The sequence below is a fragment of the Parasteatoda tepidariorum genome, chromosome 11 (assembly GCF_982258835.1).
Source record: "Parasteatoda tepidariorum strain Cologne lab strain chromosome 11, Ptep-v5.0, whole genome shotgun sequence".
In the NCBI taxonomy this organism is placed as follows: Eukaryota; Metazoa; Arthropoda; class Arachnida; order Araneae; family Theridiidae; genus Parasteatoda; species Parasteatoda tepidariorum.
The window spans coordinates 58,371,223-58,389,825 of NC_141765.1; the positions used below are offsets into that span (position 1 = coordinate 58,371,223).

Sequence of the window (18,603 nt, forward strand, 5' to 3'; positions counted from 1 at the left end):
AATTACTTTTTTTTTACAGTGCAATATCGTGTTTTTTTTTTAATGATAGCATTTAATTCACAACATTCAGTAGCGTGCGTATTAACGAAATCAAGAGTAAATTTTTAAATCTTCCAAATTTAAAATAAGGAAATGCTTTGGGGTGTTTTCCATAAAATGGAGTTGGACCTCTCATTTTTGTTGAAGGAATGACGAAACAAGGACTAGTGCAACATAATAATGGATCTGAGTTAAATAAGAGGTATCTAAAGATAAAAACTTTCAACAAGATTCAGCTCCTTGCCACAATTTAGAAAATAAATAAATAAAAAGAATATTTTGTCAAAAACAAATTGGCTGCTTTAGAAAGGTCGGGAAACTCTCCGGGTCCTCAATCATGGATTACAATATGCTGAGCTTTGCAAACAAAAATTCGCAAAAAAGGACTGCAGTTTGAAAAATAGCATCATTTGGTGATTGATTCTAGTATGTCGTAGGGATATATAGTTGAAAATAGTAAAAACCAGGCAGAATCTATGCCAAAACGAGTGAAACTGGTTTTGAAATCATGGGGTGGTCAGATTAAATATTAATCAAGAGCACAATATATAAAATATTCCCAATTAACTCTTGCTCTTCAAAATATGTAACAGCCAATAGTCAGTCAAGGGGGTCAGGGAGGTTGAGGCTCCTAAGATCTTGTACCAGTTGCCCTTCCTTCCCATGCAAGTAGATGCTCATCACTTGTGAAGTTTCAGGGTGTAAAATTCCCACTCGCCAATGACGACCAAATATTTAGAACTGGCAAGTAAATTTTGTCTAGCAAAATATTGTGTTTCAAATAATTTTTTTTTCTTTTCCAGAGCCTGCACTGGATAAATATTAAAAATGAAGTTAGGATAAATATTAAAAATGAAGTTAGGACAAATATTAGAAATGAAGCAAGAGTTTCTGACTTTAAGAGAGAGATTAATTAAACACGCGCGAAGGTATTCATCACAAAAAGACAGACATCTATGCCATCTAATGTGTTAACATTTCTGCTTGTTTTTAACACTTTGGGTTGACAAATCAAAGAAAAAATTCTTTAATTTGGGGTAGAGGATATTAAGTTTTTTTTCCGCGCAATTAAACCCCAATCTCGGGAATGAACAACTGGGATGTGGAACTCTGCAATGAAAAACAGAATTCAATTTTATGTTTGCTTCTCTAACACGAACAGAGAGGCGTGTTCAGCGCCCAGATTTGAACAAGATTATGACATTTCGGGCTATTCTAAAGTTTTCTGTTTCTACATTTTTTTGCGATTTTGGCCATTAAAAAAGTTTTTAAACTACATATCTGTTAATTTTTTCAAAATTATTCAGATATTTTGTAAAGTATAACTTTAGTATGGCTAGTACCTTTAGAAGTGAAATTTCATGTCCTGTATCAGATTCATTTATTACGCACGCTACTGTTCTAAAGAAGTTTGTACTATTCGGATGTATGTATTAATAAAGAAAAAACTAACCTGGAGTGACCCTTGGAGTATTGGTAACCACTGTCTCGTACAACTTGTCTGGCCAAAGGAAATAACTCGTCTCTGCGAGTAAGAAGAGCAGGAATGTGCTTGCAGATCTGGGCAGCGGCTTCATTCACAGACACCTGGAACCATTCCTTTGGCATTATTGTACACTACTTTTAACAAAAAGACAACACATTTTTAACATGACACATACATATTTATCACTTTCCTTTTTCTTCACTGATGTAAAAATGATTAGTTTTTGTATTTATTTGATTGCTCTCAAAACTAAAATGAAACAAGCTTATCACAAATTGCATAACTATGTTATTCCGATCTCTAAATCTGAGAGAAAATTTTAAATTCATACAGTTACAATCAGATCCAATAATATTTACGTAGATTCAAAACTACATATCCTTTGAAGTGTTAAAAGAAAAATTTACATCTATGTGTGTATTTTTTTTTTAAAAAAAACTTCGATAAATTAGAAAAAACTCTGAAAATAGTTAAATTTTTTAAGTATTTTTTATTCTAAAACAATAAAAATGACAAGTTTTTTTTTGTGATGGTACCACATTGCTAATACTATTTCACTTATCACAGGGAGTAGTTGAGTAAAAGTAGAATTATAACAAAACAAGTTTTGAAAATTTAAACAAAAACATGTTTTGATTTTAATAATGTTAAAATAACGTCTCATTAATTTTCACCGAGGCAGGGTAACTAAAAATAAGAGCTCCAGTTTATGCAGTTAAGCGGTCTGATGATATTATTACACACAATAACAATATTATGACAGCAGACGGACTACAAAATGATTATCTTATTTTGGCGAATGAATCGCGTAATATAAAACACAAATTCCAATCGCCATTTTAAATTGAGAAAGTGAAAGATTAATTTGTGAAAGCGCCGAAAAGAATCAGATTGTTTTTAAAAAGGAAAATAATATATAATTTTATTAGTTTGCCCAGAAAAATAATGTCCATTGCGGTGATGGGTTAAACGGTTTTCGTAGAACAATGAAACTGTCAATAAAAAGTAAAATTCCTCAACAAAAGACTTAATATCTTGAAAATATTTTATATAACTGACTGTGAAAAGAAAACTGGCATAACGAAACAATTGTTAAAATATAACACTTATTTAAAATTCGCTCCTTCATTTGTTTTAATTCTAGAGTCTAATCCTTTAATTGTTCTTAAGCATATTCAAACTTCGCCAATTTAATAATTGATACTTAATCTTATAAATATTTCAAATATAATTATCAATAAGTCTATTACAATAACACTTGTGGCAAAAAGATTTTAATAAATAATTACCAATTGTTATAAGGTAGCTTAAAATGAATTTAAACCAAATTTTCTTTTCTTTTTAAGGTTTTAAATGCAAAGTTTGAATTTACATAAATGTTATGTGAGAAAGAAATGCGGTAATAAGCAACTGGTATTTTTATTTCTTCTTTTTGAAGGACAAAGATCATTCAGAAAATTTATCCTTTTTCGGTAAGTTTTTAAAGAAAGACAATTTAATTGGTTTCTGTTTGCATTTGGATAATTCAATACAAATTATTTATTTATCCCATTAAGTAGGCATAGTAAAAAACGAGTCTGTAATTTATTCATATTATATAAGATTTGAAATAGTTGGATTTCAACTTACAAAAATAAATAATTTAATGTTTGTTTCTGGTGTTGTTTTGCAAAAAAAGAAAAAAGTAAATTTCCTTCAGCCCAATTATATTATAAGAAGAAAAGTAATAATGTTAATGACTAGATGATATATATCCTAAATAAATTACTTGTCTAAATAAATGAAATTTTAAGAGTCGTGTTTCAATTTTCGCTATTCTATTTTAGTAATTATGGGGAAAATATGAAAGCATCATAAATATTTTTAGTTTAAACAGTTTTCTTAATTGTTTTTAAATTTACAAACTACTCATAAAAGCTGCAATTACTGTCATTGAAAGTACTATTTTAGTTTAAATGCTTAAAATAAGTAGCAGCAGAAGTTTTTTATGATTATAAATAAAAGAAAATAAGCTTGAACGTATCAATAATTTCTGGTCACTTATTTTAAAGAAAAAGTAAATTTTAAAAATTGATCATTCACAAAAATATTATTGATACATCCTGCATTGATACAAGAAAAAAAAAATGTAGAACAGAGAAAAATACTTATCAAAAATTTTTTTTTCTGTGTCGCTTTAATTTTCTTTTTTAAAATAAGAAAGCTCAGTGCATTTTTGAAATTAGACGGCAAATTTTAAATTATAAAAAATTATGTAATTGACGGCATGAATAGAGAGAAAAAAAACCGTAATATAATTTTTTTCTTATTTAAATATAATTCGACATTATATGCACACGAAAATGTTTTTCTAATATATCATAGCAAATTTAAAGACAAAGAAGGAATAGATTCAGATTTTTTTTTCTTTCTAGATAAGATATTCATAACGGTTATTATAACTTGCATGCAATTTTAAATCACATTAAGTTTCGCATTATTGCACACGAAAAAGTAGTTTTCCAAAACATTCTTTGTTCCAATGAAAAAAATAAAATTCTGAAATTTCATTTAAGTTGTTGATATTTTGCGGAAATTGCTTTTAATAAAAATTTTTAAATTCTGGAGCAAAAAATGTATATCATCGCCAAATTGTAAATTTTTTTTCTTAGAAAACTTCTTTGGTTCTCATAAAAAGATGACTGTCAGATCTTTTTGTTGCCACCGGATTGTTCTAAATTCAAAATATTACTATTTTGAGAGAAAAATAACTATCGATTCTTTTAACAATATTATTCAATAAATATTAAATATAGGCATCACTTAAAAAAAAGTTATAATTTACTATTTATAATATAAGCAATAATTGTGTAAATTTGAAAAATCAAAAATAAAAACATATATTACTTTAACATAAACAAAATAATTTTGAGAGGGTAAAAAACACTTCAGAGAATTCTATAGTAGGACAATAGTCGAAATCATAATAATTTCTAACCACTATGACATACGATCAACATTTAAAAGATGGATTTAAATAAATCTTGCCAAAAAATAAGAAATAAAATCGAAAGAAAAATCTGATCTTGGGTTTTTAAAGTTTGAACGAGTCTTAATAAAATTGATTTAGATGATGGAATAGGATTAAAAAAATGAACGATATTCCTGATTTCGTATTTAAAGTTCATCGTACATGTACTTTGATAGAGCTAAGAATATAACTAAAACAGTACATTACGCATAGTTTTAATTTTTAAAAAAATAATAACTTTTAATACGGAAAAAACTCATAACTGTATAAATTATGGATTTATTTTAAAGGCTTTCGATGATGGATTCCTATAAACGATTATGCTTGAGATTTAAAGTTTAAGCACTAATGGATTAACCTTAACTTAAATTTTATTATATTAAATTTTAAAATTATTAGAATTATTAACTAAACATATCAATCTATTATATTATAAATTAAAAAAAATATGATTTCCTCAGCGAGGAAAAAAATTTAATTGTGTAAATTAAGGAGTGATATGTAAATGACGAATTCCTATAACCGATTATGTTTGAAATTTCAAGTTTAAGCTTACATGGATTTAACTTAATTTCATTTTCTTTAAGTTTCAAATCAGCTAAAATGACTAAAAATATTAAATAAACGCAGTAAAAATATTATTAATTAGTATACTAGTTTAGTGATTATTTTGGTATAGTTCAAAGTTTCACAACTAACCGATAACGGGAAAATAATTTTTGCATTTTGTTTAAAGCTGGGCAATGCATTTTAAGTTTACATTGCAATCGGATATAATACTTGTAAAATAAAAGATGTACGAATAAATATGCTATTTTATTTTAACCAGATATCCAATCACAATAAAATAATTTAGTTTAATTGAAATAGGTGTAAATCAAAATGCTTTTTTTTTCGGCAAGAAATTAGGTAGTTTGGCTGAATCGAAAGCTGCGTGAATAAAATGGTCAGTTTCTTTAGATGATTATTCGGACTTAATCAAGAAAAATAACTGAAATGAAAGACAGTGTGACTTAAAATGAAATTTTTTTAGCTGAATGTCTATCAAAATAAAATACTTGATTCTTCAAGGTACCTAACACAACTGTCTAAATCTGGTTTAGAAACTTAAAATTACGTACGTGCTGTTTTTAATAATATACATATATATATATAAAACAGAAAAACACTAAATGACCTTCTGAATTTAAAATTTGTTTAAATATAAATATTAGGTAAATAAAAATCAAGGCCATTAAATCAGGTTTTCGAATAATACCTTTCTTATTGAAACACCGAAATAACTCCCACTTGCCCTAAGGTACGATTGGAATGTTTAACAACATGGTTTTCTTTATTATAAAGAATAAAAAGAGAACATATTTTGCTCAAGGCAAGAAATAACTTAAATTAGTTATCAGACCTGCAAAATTTACGCGACATGTTTAAATATTTTATTAAAATTTTTTTTCCTCCAAATTTAATTTAAATATATTACGACGATAAATACTTAAAGCAAAAAGAATTTGCCATTGAAATTGAAATAACAAGTAAAATACATATTCAAAGGCCTTACAATTTTGATTTTGATTCAAACTCGAGTGAAAAGCATTCATCAAACTTTAAATGCATCGTTTAAGTTTAAAGATAATCTAAGTGATTAATTATTTCAATTATATGGGTTCATATTAATAACCTAGACACATAATTTTAATGTTAGTTTTTTTTAAAAAAATCTTAATTTATTTATTGCTTAGCAAAAAAAAAAAAAAAACTACTGTTGACTAAGAAATTTATAAATTTTAATAATTTTATTTTATATGCATAATTTTTTAAAACTAATTCTTATATTTCTTAAATATTTTAATAATTTTAAAATATGATCATGATTTTTCATGATATTAAAATGGATAAAGTTTGAAACAGTAAAAGAAAAAAATTACGTTTAATTAAGATTGAAAGGGCGAAAAATAGGGAAGACAAAGCAATGAAAGAGTTGAATTTTAAATTAAAAAAATCCGATAGCAGTTCCATAAATGAAAAGAAAAAAATATATTGAATTTTCAACATTAAAAAGGATTTGAAATGTTAAAACTTTTGCTCGTAGACTTTAATACTATTATTAAGGGAAAAAAAAAACGATTTGAAACATTGATATTTTATTTACTACAATTAGAAAAAAAAAAAACTACAGGGAAAATTAAAACCAACTGTCACGTTTCAAGCGAAAATTTAGGAAAACTTCAGGTTATATAACGTAAAGCAACAAAGGGACAATAAAAGAAAAAATCTAAACAAAATGAAAAAAAAGAAAAAATCTTTAAAAAATGAAGCAAAGAAAACTTAATTTGGGACACTGATAACTATGTTGAAGTGCGAAGATTGGGAAAGTGAAAAACAGGTATGCTATAATTTTGTGTAAAGTGAAATTTAAATGTTAACTATTATTATTTGAAAACAAAATTTTGCAATTTCCCAAAAAACTTAAAATAATAAAAAGCATTGTATTGAATTGAAGTGAAAATTGGAAAAACTCATTTTGCAACAAAATTTTTAATAAAAACAACAAGGTTGAATTCCTAAGATTGAGAGAGAGAGACAAAAATAGGTAAACTATATTCCAATATCTCGTTTTAGAAAAATGATAGGAATTTGTACGCAAAGTTTCCCATCACAAAGTAAGAAGAAATATTTGGAGTAAAGTTAGAAAAATAACAATATAAATAAAAGAGGTCATAACTAAAAACCTGAGAAACATTTGGGAAAATATCCACAGTAATAATAATAATTTAAAAAAACAAACAGGATTTGCTGCATTGAATTAAAATTTTTTAAGGATTGAATACTAAGATTAGGAAAGAAAAATAATAACTGCAGTCAATAGTTTCGCTCTTATTATGATTTTAATATTGTAAATTGACCTTTCTAATAATATTATGGTTGAAATAGGTTTTGATAATTATATTTTAGAAGAAATTATAATAGATACCATAATTTAAATAAGAGATAAGCCCTTAAAAAACGAAGAAACAAGAAAATACTTGAACTTTAAAAAAACTTTTGTAATTGTTTAATTTTTTTAAACAATATGGAAAAAATATTTATTTAAATTGGTCAAATTTATGTTTTCAATATTGCAAAATAATCGTTTTGTAAATTTCTTTGTAAAAAATTAAAATCTATCAGGTTGCTAATGCTTTTAGAGTTAAGTTTTGAAATTATATGACATAAGTACTTAAAAAGTTACCGAAAAAAAATGAATTAAAAAGGTTTGATTTAGATTAGAGTCTTGATTAAAAGACAGTTTAATTTCATTAATTCGCAGAAAGCCATACTATTTTTTAAATAATTTTTAATGGGAACAAATTATTAGCAAGATTTGTTATTTCAAGGCAGGACGGACGTTCAAACTTTAAAAACCAAAGAATAAATAAAAAGACAACTTAATTTAAATACTTTTTATTCAAAGTATTGCATATATAAATCAAAACTTATAAAATAATAATCTATAAAAAGCTTTAAAATTTGATGGAAATCAAAAAATAAATACAAATAACAAAATTCAAATAAAACATCTTTTCAAAAATAATAAAAAACAATAAAGAAAACAATATAATCTAAACGACTAAATGCTTATTCAACAATTTCGCATAAGAAATTTTCAAATAAGCTATTTTTTGGTTTAAGATAATTTACAACAAAAGAGAAAAAAAGGACGTCATATTTAAATAATAATACCTAAATGTATAGTTGTTTTCAGAAAATTTGACAAACATATAATATTAAAATAAACAAAATCTTAAACAAATAATAGTTTAAAAAATATATTATTTGTTCTTTTAAAATAATATGCACAAATCAATTCCGTTTTTAAAATGAGGAATAGTTTAAAAACTCATGATAATAAGCTAAAAAAATATGATGAAATAGTTGAGTGAAATACATTTGTATAAGTAGCTTTATTTAGAGGTAAGCAAAACAACTTATTTAATTTTTTAAACAAAACTACAGTTCTTAAAAAAAAAAAAACTAAATACTTGAGTAGTAGTAATAAAAAAATTTAAATTTTTAATAAAAACTTTTTTAAATTTTGAAAAAATTTATATTTTTGTTTCGCTGTTTCAAGTCTTCTTGAGATATCTATAACGAATATTTGTATGATATAAATTTTACAAATTCTACAATTTCGATAAAAATGAGGAATTTATTACAAAAGTGAATATAATAGTTTATTTATAGTAATTTAGTTGGTCATCATTAATTAAAAATATTACATTTTGCGAAAGGAATACTATTAGTAAAAAAACCCTACAAGAACAATAATTTTGAAATGTTTTTAAAGGGCAGAATTGGATTTAAAAAAATAAAAAAAATCACATTTTAGTTTTACTTTTAAACTAAGAATCTTTATTAAATTATAGTAAATAATAACATAGTTTTGACAGCAATCAGAGCTGAACTGAAGTTTCCAAATCTGTGTGTGAATATTTACTTATTATCAATAAAATATCAAAGAAATTATCCAATAAAGTGTTACAGTATTTTCAGTTTTTTCTTAAATAAAATATTCTTTTAAAAATGTTAATTAAAAAATAGTACAATTAAGTGACAGTAATTGCAGCGGAATATAAGTTCTTGCTTACAAAAATAGTTACGTTTAATTTTTTAATAGAAATAATGCATTAAAGCCTCACTGTATGTAGTAAAAATTATAAAAGACAAGTATAGGAGGTGTTATGAACAAGTAAAACTTTTAAGTTGTTATGTAGGTTTCGGATACGTATATATTTCTGAGATAAATTCAAAAAATTTTAGCGATGGAATTTTAATAAGTATTTAGAATACCTATTTAAAAAAATTATATCAAATTTTGATTATGAATTATTAATTTAAATTATAAAATCCCGATGCAACTATATTCTGAACAAATTCCTAACGTTTAGTTTTGAAGCTTTCCCCTAGATGGCGGTACGGTTATCGAAATTGCGTAAGAGCTTTTTCTCCTTCATTCCACGCATTTGCTTGCAGCCCCTTTTTTTTCATCTTTTCTTTTCGCTCGCTGTTTTTTCCTAGTGCTTGCTGTTATTTTCTAATATCGATTGGTATGAGAAAAATTATGCAGGCTCCTTTTCATCTAGTTCCGCCATGGCGGCTCAGAAGCCCAGGAAAATTAAATACGCATTTTAAATGGGGATTTTTTGTCATTCGTTTGTTTTTGTTTAAAATTTGGTTAACCCTTTAAAAATAAACCCAAAACGAGTTTATTTTTAGTCAAAATTTATTTTCCTTACTTTTTTATCAACTGGTAAAAGTAATGTAAAAGAAAATTACAAGATTTTATCAATAAAAAAATACATTAAAAAATATTTACAGATAAATAATAATGAATTAATAAATTTTTACAACTTACAAAAAATAATTAAGTGGACACCAAAATATAATTTAATCTAATTTGATTATTAATTTTTCAGGGGAAAAATGTGTTTTTTTTCTACATTACTTTCTTTTAGGGATATACACCAATTGAAATGGTTTATTTGATTGTTACTTGTTTTAAGTATAATAATTAGTAAAGTTGAAAACTATTTTTTAATAATTTTTAGATGGATGATCGTTTCAAAAACAGTCAGGAAAAAAGTAAAAACTTTTTTTTAATAAAAATGACTAAAAAATTTTAAAAATTGTTTTTTTGAAAAGTTTATACTATAATAGTTATTAAAAGTTTTGATAAGAGCTGGTATTAAGTTCAAAATTAAAAAAAAAAAAAAAAAAAAGACCATAAAATTACTCTGACAGGCTTTAAACCATAAAAAACACATATTTTTGATATTAGATTAAATAAAACAGTTTTAATAACATCATAAAAGACATAGAAATTCAAAAATAGTTAAACTCTTTTTCACAATTCAGAGAATTATAATTTGAAAATATAAACGGAAATTTAAACTAGTATTCTACCAATACAATAATTGCACAAGAATTATTGAGTTCATAATAAAGAAGATAAAGAAAGTTTATTAAGAACAGGTGAAACCATAGCATTTAAGAGTCGATTAAAATCGTGGAGGAAAACTATTATTTTTTTTTTTAATTGATACAACGCAGAAATAAACAGAGAAATAAGAAATGGGAAAGCTGGAACTGAAAAGTGAAAAATTAGATTCAAAGAAGAAGTCAACAACATCATATATTTCAAAACATTTCATAAAGATGATATATCAGCAACGTGAATTTGATTTCTTACCTGAATAATTGATTTATAAAAAATGTCTTCTATGTCGCATCTGAACTTTATGTAAAGGGGGTAAAAAAGTCTGAATAAAAAAGCTTACCTCTGAGTTGTCCAATAAGGCACACATACCCAATAATATAAACATTCACACAAATACACTTAATAATAATAATTACAATAAATAAATCTTTATTAGGAACCAAAATGTTCCACAAACAATAAATAAATAAATAAAGTTCATCACTAGAGGAGTTACCCCTTCTGGGGGTCATGAAGCACACAAGGAAGAAAAAGTTTTCCTGGGTGTGATATTATTCGAATGGTTAGTAGAGTTTTTCATTTTCTTATAATATAAAAATGAAATGTCAACAATAAAGGTCAATTGCAAAAGCCCATTTTCTTCCACCAGCATAGAGCAAATTAATATAGTTGGCGTTATCTTGGCTGTAACATGAAAAAAGAAAAATCACCTTTTAAAACTCTAATTGTAGAAGACAAATGAAAGAAGATTCATGCGCAGAAGAGGAGATATTAAGCTACAAAGAAGTGTTAGTCACTTGAAATAGAAAGGAATAAAATAAATAAATAAATAAAGGAGGAAGAGAATTAGGATTGTGTTATACCTCATGCAAAGTTAAAGGTTTTTCTGCTTTTCTTTTGCAATCAAATCTTCCATAAATTGCTGCATACTTCCGAATTTCATCCATCCGCCTTGGGTCATCTTCAGGCATGTTCATGACATACTAAAATACACAAAAAAGGAGAAAATATATCACTATTGTTAGATTCATTACATAAAACAAGCATATAAAGGGTGATAAAATAAGAAGTATTAAAATCTAAATAGAAACTAAACGATATATGATATCGATGTGATTTTTTAGGTATTGTTTTACGGTTTTCTTATTTAAAAATTATATTTCGCATTAATAAATGCCCCTCGATTTTAAAAAAAAAAATTATTTTGGACATCAAAACTTTTGGTCACTTTACATATCATATAAATCAGCATTTATTTCACCAATTATACGAATAATATTGGGGTTTAAAGGTCATCGAGTATTTGTAATTATTTGGGGGGTTATTTTTATTGCTGTTTGACTTGAATTTTTAAATTAAGTTGTGAATTGGTCAATCTGTGGGTCAATTACGTTGACCATATATTCTAAATAGTAGATTTAGAATTTCTATACGCTGTGCTTTTCATCTGCATTTTTTAATAGTGATTTGCTAAGTAATGCTGAACACAAAGGTCAATTTTGGTGAAAAACAGAAGAGGAAAAAACAGGGTTGCTAAACGTTTAAGAAAGATATAGTACTAAGTTGAACACCCTTTCAATGAATAAAAATAAGATATTCTGCTTTTGGAATTACCAATATAAATATTTTGTGAAAACTATTTTTGTGAAAAACGGAGTTTCTTTTTTGATGAAATACATAATTTATTTTTAAACTATAAATACATTTATGTAAAAATGTACAAATTTTTGAACATAAAAAGGTAGATGGAGAGAGTTTAGAATCTTGTGAAAGACACGTTTCATTACACATACAAGATGTATATTGACACTATAGGAAGCGTCCATTGAGATTTTTTTTTAATGGTGCGTTTTTTCGTTATAAGTTTTGTGAATTTTTTTTTTTAGGGATCAGAAGTTTGTGAAGTGTCTCTAAAGATGTATGACTTCTAGCTTCAATGAATCTCGTACATTAACTGTACACTGTAGGAATTTTTTTTAAACTTTTTATTCTTATTTAGAAAAAGAGAACTCATTGTCTTTCAGCAAATTATCACCGCAACTTGTAAAAAACGGAGGCTTAAAAAAATAAATAGACAATGGAGAATGACATAACGATGCATCATTATGCAGTGAGAACTCAGCAGATTTATTTGTAATCAAAACAAAAGAACAAATAATAAGAGACGTATAGATGCCTTATAATGAATTCCCCCTAGTGTTTAAGAATTGTAAGAGGCTATTTATAAATATTAAACATGCCTCTACTTAAAAAAGGTTCCTGATTTTCGGAACTTCTTTATTTAATAAAAAAAAAAAAAAAAATCAAAAAATACTGCAAAAATAATAATTTTATTTTTGTTTATACAAAACAATTTTTTAAAAAAAATGCAAAGTAAGCTAAATAATAATAATAATTTCGGACTTGAATGTTATTAGATTGATTAATAACATTCAATATTTATTATAATATAATACAGTTATTCATATTTAGTGAAAGTTTATTGGATAAGTAAAAGTTTTTTTTGTAGTAATTCCTTAATATATCATTGTAATGATAATATTACCTTTTGATATCATTTAGATGGGATCCAAAATTACCAAAACAAGTTACAACGGTACATGTATATCGATATGAAGGAAGATTTGCATCCAGATTTTTATATTAAATTATAATAATGAAATAGTAGTACTTAACCCTTTGAAATCCACAGTCACATCTAAGGTGATATTGCCAAAGAGGGAAAACAATTGTCTTGAAATTTAAAAACAAATTCTTACCTACCGCTTGTCAACTATATTACGCTGTTCCATATTAATTTACAGAGTATACTCCGTATTTCATACGGAACAACCTAATGTTTTATGACTATTACTGCAAATTTTGGAGATTGTAAATATGTGTATTTAAAAATAGTTGGGGGTACAAAGGGTTAAATATGAACTTGATAGTTAGTTTAAAAAATATACAATTTATTGGCATTTCAACTTAATTTTTAGACACAATATGCTATGGCTGGCTTATTCGGTTAAACACAACTAAAAACAATAGCCACGCATTTTAGATAAGACAGGAAAAGAAAGAAAGAAAAAAAAAAGAAACTACAGGTTAAAATAAGTTTTAAGCAGAAAAAAGCAACTCTGACCAGTACCGAACTAAAAGCAGTATTTTAGTATAACTAGAGAAAATAACTATTACAATAACTATCATCTAATCTATTATAAGAAATGTGTTTTACTAGGTAAATAAATTATAGTTTTACTACGACTGTTTATTTTTTTAGGTAATTAAATGCTTTACCTAAAAGGTATGAAATTTAAATTAAAAATATTCAGAGCAATTTAAAAGATTTTAAAAGTACATAATTTAGTTCAAAATTAACAGAAGAGGATTATAAATTTCCAGACTGTAAAATGTTAATATCATATACATCATTCTTAAAACAGATAATACGGTATCAATTTGTGAATTTTTAAGGGAAAAACAAACAAAGAATTTAACTATTTTTAAGTTTATGAGAAATAAAACATAAAATTATTTTGTTTTGTTTGTATAGAGATTTTTATTATTATTACAACTATTTTGATAATTCATAGCCACTGGACTAATCAAATCAGCATTCGTGTCCATTGGTTGACCAGATAAATATATACAATAAAAATCGTTTATGAAATTCCCGTTTAAGTAATTTATATTTTCATTACCATTTTATCTCTATCTGTACAATGCTGAACCAAACCTCTTAAGAAATTTTGTTTTTAACTTTTCTCCTGTTAAAAAGTTTTATCAGACTTTTAATTTTCAGTCTAAAACATAGAAAATCACCAGAAAAAAGCATGCAAAAGTCTTTAGAAATGAAACTAATTGTTATTGAAACCTCAGTACACATTTGTTTATTAATGTTTCAGTTTGTTAGCACTAAGCACACTATAGTCGGTCAAAAGACCGGTTACTGCATGCTGTATTGTATTGTAAAGTGTTGGTATGTTTAGTGTTAATACTTAAGTTAAATTTCAATAAGTATCACTCAATACGTGTATGACATTCTTAAAGAAACAAGAACTTCTGCATATCAATCTCAAAGCATAGATTTATAATTTTAGCCAACCCGCTAAAAAAGTTTGACCGTTTGAGAAGTTTTTTCTTCATTTCTTACGAAAAACTTCTTACATGGGTTTTACTGAGAAATTACAAAATGTGACCTTACTAGATTTCGAAAAAGTTGTCAGTTATCTCAGTTTTTCTTTAAAAAAAAATCAGATATATTGATTAAATAAGAGTCAAACGCTTCATAATTAATAAGAAATCTTATTATTTCTAACTCATTCTGTTAAAAAAGTTGCATCTTATCATGAAAAAAAAAAGGAAACATTTTTTCCAACTTTGTCTTACTGTAGTTTCGTTTAAACAACAAACACTAAAGTAGTTGAGAATCTAGAGAGAAAAAAAAAAGACAGAGCTTGGAAGCTAATTATTTATTCTTTCTGAAGAAAATAATGATCGATGATACCATATGAAAATCTTTCATACAATAAAGCATGCAACTTTGTGTTCATAGCACCAATACAAAGCAACACATGCATTACTTTGATACAAGTGCTCAGTGGGTATTGCACACAAAAGGGGGGAAAAAACTAAAAGAAAAAAGTTGATAAGTAAAACCCTATTGTGTTTTTTATAGCAAAAGATACCCATTTGTAAATTGTTTTCCTATCTCAAATCAACTTCTAACACAAACAAATCTTTGCACATCTTAAGCGCCGCTGGTTGTCAAAAAAACTTTCCAGAACAAAACCCTTTCCAATCGTTTCATACAAAATGTAACAATTAATATGCAGTTATATTACAAAGCTTTCAAAACTCCAAAAGAGACTCAAGCCCACCTGTCCAGGTTTCATTGTCATATGCATGCCCACGCCCACTATCTAAGTCAGTTCAAAGCCACAAGCAGTGCAACGATGCGTTTCTATGGTGAGGGGAAAAAAATCATAGAAAGAACTAGTGGTAAAAGAAATATCTCTGAGGATGCAGGTAGTTAACAAGAACCTCATTGTCAAATGACATTGCAAAGAAATATGCTTTTATTATTGGATATATTTTTTGGGTACTCTTATTCCAGTAACAAAAAGATCTTTTACCATCCCACTTGTCAAGCCATTATCCCGCCCTTTCGACCAGAGCTTTCTTCTTTCAGGGCGCATACGCTTTTTTTTATCGTTAAAAGAAATGGGGCTGATCCTTTAGGGGCGTCAAAGAGAAATCGATATGCAAATAGGATGTATTAAAAGCAGGTCGGATATGGCCTCTAGGCCAACTGTCTATGAGAAAAGGAGCTTCCATTTTTGAAAGAAAAGAGCTCTAAAAACATACATTGAACTTACTCTCAATTTTAAACTCGTTTTTTTTTTTTGTTTTCTCTTGCAGCATTAATATTCAGCGCTGGAGACTTATTCCGATTAAATCTAGGCTTTTAAATTTAAAACCAAGAGTCAGTGTTTACTCAGTTTTGATTTTATGTGCAAGCTATGTTTCTTTTAGGGATGAGATTAATTCTTCGCGGGCGATCTCTCTTAAATAATCAAGTTCCTCTTAAAACAAAACCCAATTAAGTAGTTAAAAGTGTTTTTACAATGAACATTTCTTTAGAATACATTAAGTATCGATTGGACGATTTTTTTTCTTCAGAACTTCGCAATATTTTAGAAGGTTTATGCTTAAGATAAAACAAATTTCATTCTAACTAAGTTCGGTAGATTTCTCAATAACAAACAAAGCTGGAACTTACGATTGATTGCGTGCATGACTTTAAAGACTACTTAAGATGCAAAATTAATAAGTTTTAATTCGTTCGTTTAAAATCGAGTAAACATACACAATAGATATTCATTTACGTTTAATAACTAATTTTCAAATAACGATATTTATATATAAAGATGAAAGAAACTTCATTTTTACTACTATTTCCATAACAATATTTACTAGGCAATAACAATAAAATTACACAAAAACGTTACACGAATCCCTTTCTATACAAAATTTTGCCAATTTCAGTTAGTTACTTTGACTTTTTTTTTTCTTTTTACGAATTGGAATTTTTCGGACTAAAAATATTCCTTACATATATATTTCGTAGTTTAAAAAGTTAGTACACTTTCAAAATTAAGAAAATTGTTTATATAAAAAAGTTATTACTTTGTTTAAACTAAGCATTTTATACTTTCGCGAATTATGAGCAAAAATATCATAAGAATAATATCAAACGGAAGAGAAATGCAAAACAATTAAAAAACAATTTAATTGAAGAGAATGCATTTTAAGAATGCAAGGAATATAATACAACTAAAACATTCAGAAAATCAGAAAAAACTGTTAATGAACATGCAAAACTTATTTTTTCTTTCTAAAAGGAATAGAGCAATTTTTAATCTTTTTAAAAGTATATTTTCCTGTAAAGTACAGACCAGTCCACACATGTTTAAAAAAAAAAGAAGTATTTTCTAAAAAAAAAAAATCGAATTTTATTTACTTTTACAATTTCAGAATAAACAAAACGATAAAAGTAGATGGCATCGTAAATATCCCCTCAGATCAAAGCGTTTTTTTTAAATATTACTATCTCACATAAATTTAACTTAAAGCAATAATTTCAGCGATTGTTCATTGGAAATAAAAACTTGCATCAAATGCATTTATATAAACAAAAAGTTTGAACTGCTTCGGTAATATCAGAATGGTAAAAGTTAAACATAATTTTTGAATGAAGCAGTTATTTTCCAACTATTTGTGAAAAAAAATGAAAAAGAAAAAAATACACACCTTTACACTTGAAAGAAATAAAGTTCAAAATCGAAATATCGATCATAATCTCATACAAAATTAGTAATATTTTTTACATTGCGTTGCGAATAGCACAAACAAGTTGTACAACAATCATTTTTACAAATCTTTAATGATTGTGAAATCATACAATGCAAATTGTATGTTCTTATATTTCATGAAAGTCAATAAGGTTAAAACATAAAAGGTGAAATCATACAATGTGAATTATATGTTCGAATGCTTCGGGAAAGACAATAAGCTCAAAACAAATGGTAAAAGTTAAAAATTTTATACCCCAATTTAAGTTACCAGATCTATGTTTGACTTAAACTAATACTTCGCGAACACGATTAATGTTCCTTTTTTGGCAATAAATTTAAAACCGATCGTAAAAATTGGGTATTCCTTTTTTTCCAATCCTGAGTCATACTAAATGTAATAAACCTCATTAAAGTATAATTTAAAACATTTATTATTTGTTGAGCAAAAAATTACGTACTTATTTTTGGCATACATATTTGGCATAAACACAAGTTCAAAACAGATTGAAAAAAAATTTAAATATTTCAAAGTCGAGAATAAAGAGAAAAATTGAGCCACACAAGCACAACAAATGAAAGAAAAAGAGACAATCTCGCCAGAGGGCAAACGCCAAAAAATGGCCCATACCTCTAATTCTTTACTCATCCTCTTCTTGCTATTGGGAAGTTTAGGGTCAAGCTGCATCAGTAGTTGTGGGATCATGCTCTCCGTAGTCTCGGACAGTCTCTGGATTTGGGTATCAACCAGAACCGGCGTCAGAGACAACTGGGGGTCACTCAAGAGGATATCCCCGCAGCCCTTTAAGGGACAACAAAAAACATCTTTTTAGGAATCTATTCGAGGAAGCAGAAAATCTGCCAAAAGCCAATATACTTTAGGCCAAAAGCCAATATACTTAGCCAACATGCAAAATAATTTAAAACAGCTTTAACAGCTAAAAAACTCGATTAAAATACTACATGATCATACCAAAAGTAAGAGGACACTCACAGTTTAAAGTATTATCTGATGGCTAACAATTATTAGATAGAAAACATAAAGTAAATTTTCATCAGCCACTAGATATTTATCTAAAACGTAAGGATAAGGTACGAAATGGCACGAGACTGCTATACATTTTATAACAAATAATTGTCTATTTTTGCATCGAATCCCGCGTCTGATATACTATAATAAAGAAATGTCTATTTTTGCATCTAAATTTGATGCAAATGTCATTTGATGTGTCTGAAACACTATATTATATTCAATGAGCCT

At 26.5% G+C, this 18,603-nt stretch overlaps 1 protein-coding gene across 28 annotated transcripts in view; it reads right to left on the reverse strand.

The window, feature by feature from the left end:
• LOC107450919 (uncharacterized) overlaps positions 1 to 18,603 on the reverse strand; it is a 653,937-nt gene that overhangs the window by 26,085 nt on the left and 609,249 nt on the right. For 12 of the 28 annotated variants that reach the window (XM_087155134.1, XM_087155132.1, XM_087155136.1 and 9 more), the window contains 3 exons: positions 17,974 to 18,144; positions 11,370 to 11,489; positions 1,493 to 1,638 (listed from right to left, as the gene is read on the reverse strand). In XM_087155134.1, the coding sequence (XP_087011260.1) occupies positions 1,493 to 1,638; positions 11,370 to 11,489; positions 17,974 to 18,144 (437 nt within the window). The remainder of the gene's footprint in view (positions 1 to 1,492; positions 1,639 to 11,369; positions 11,490 to 17,973; positions 18,145 to 18,603) is intronic. The other 16 variants (XM_087155137.1, XM_087155142.1, XM_087155159.1 and 13 more) reach the window with 4 other exon arrangements.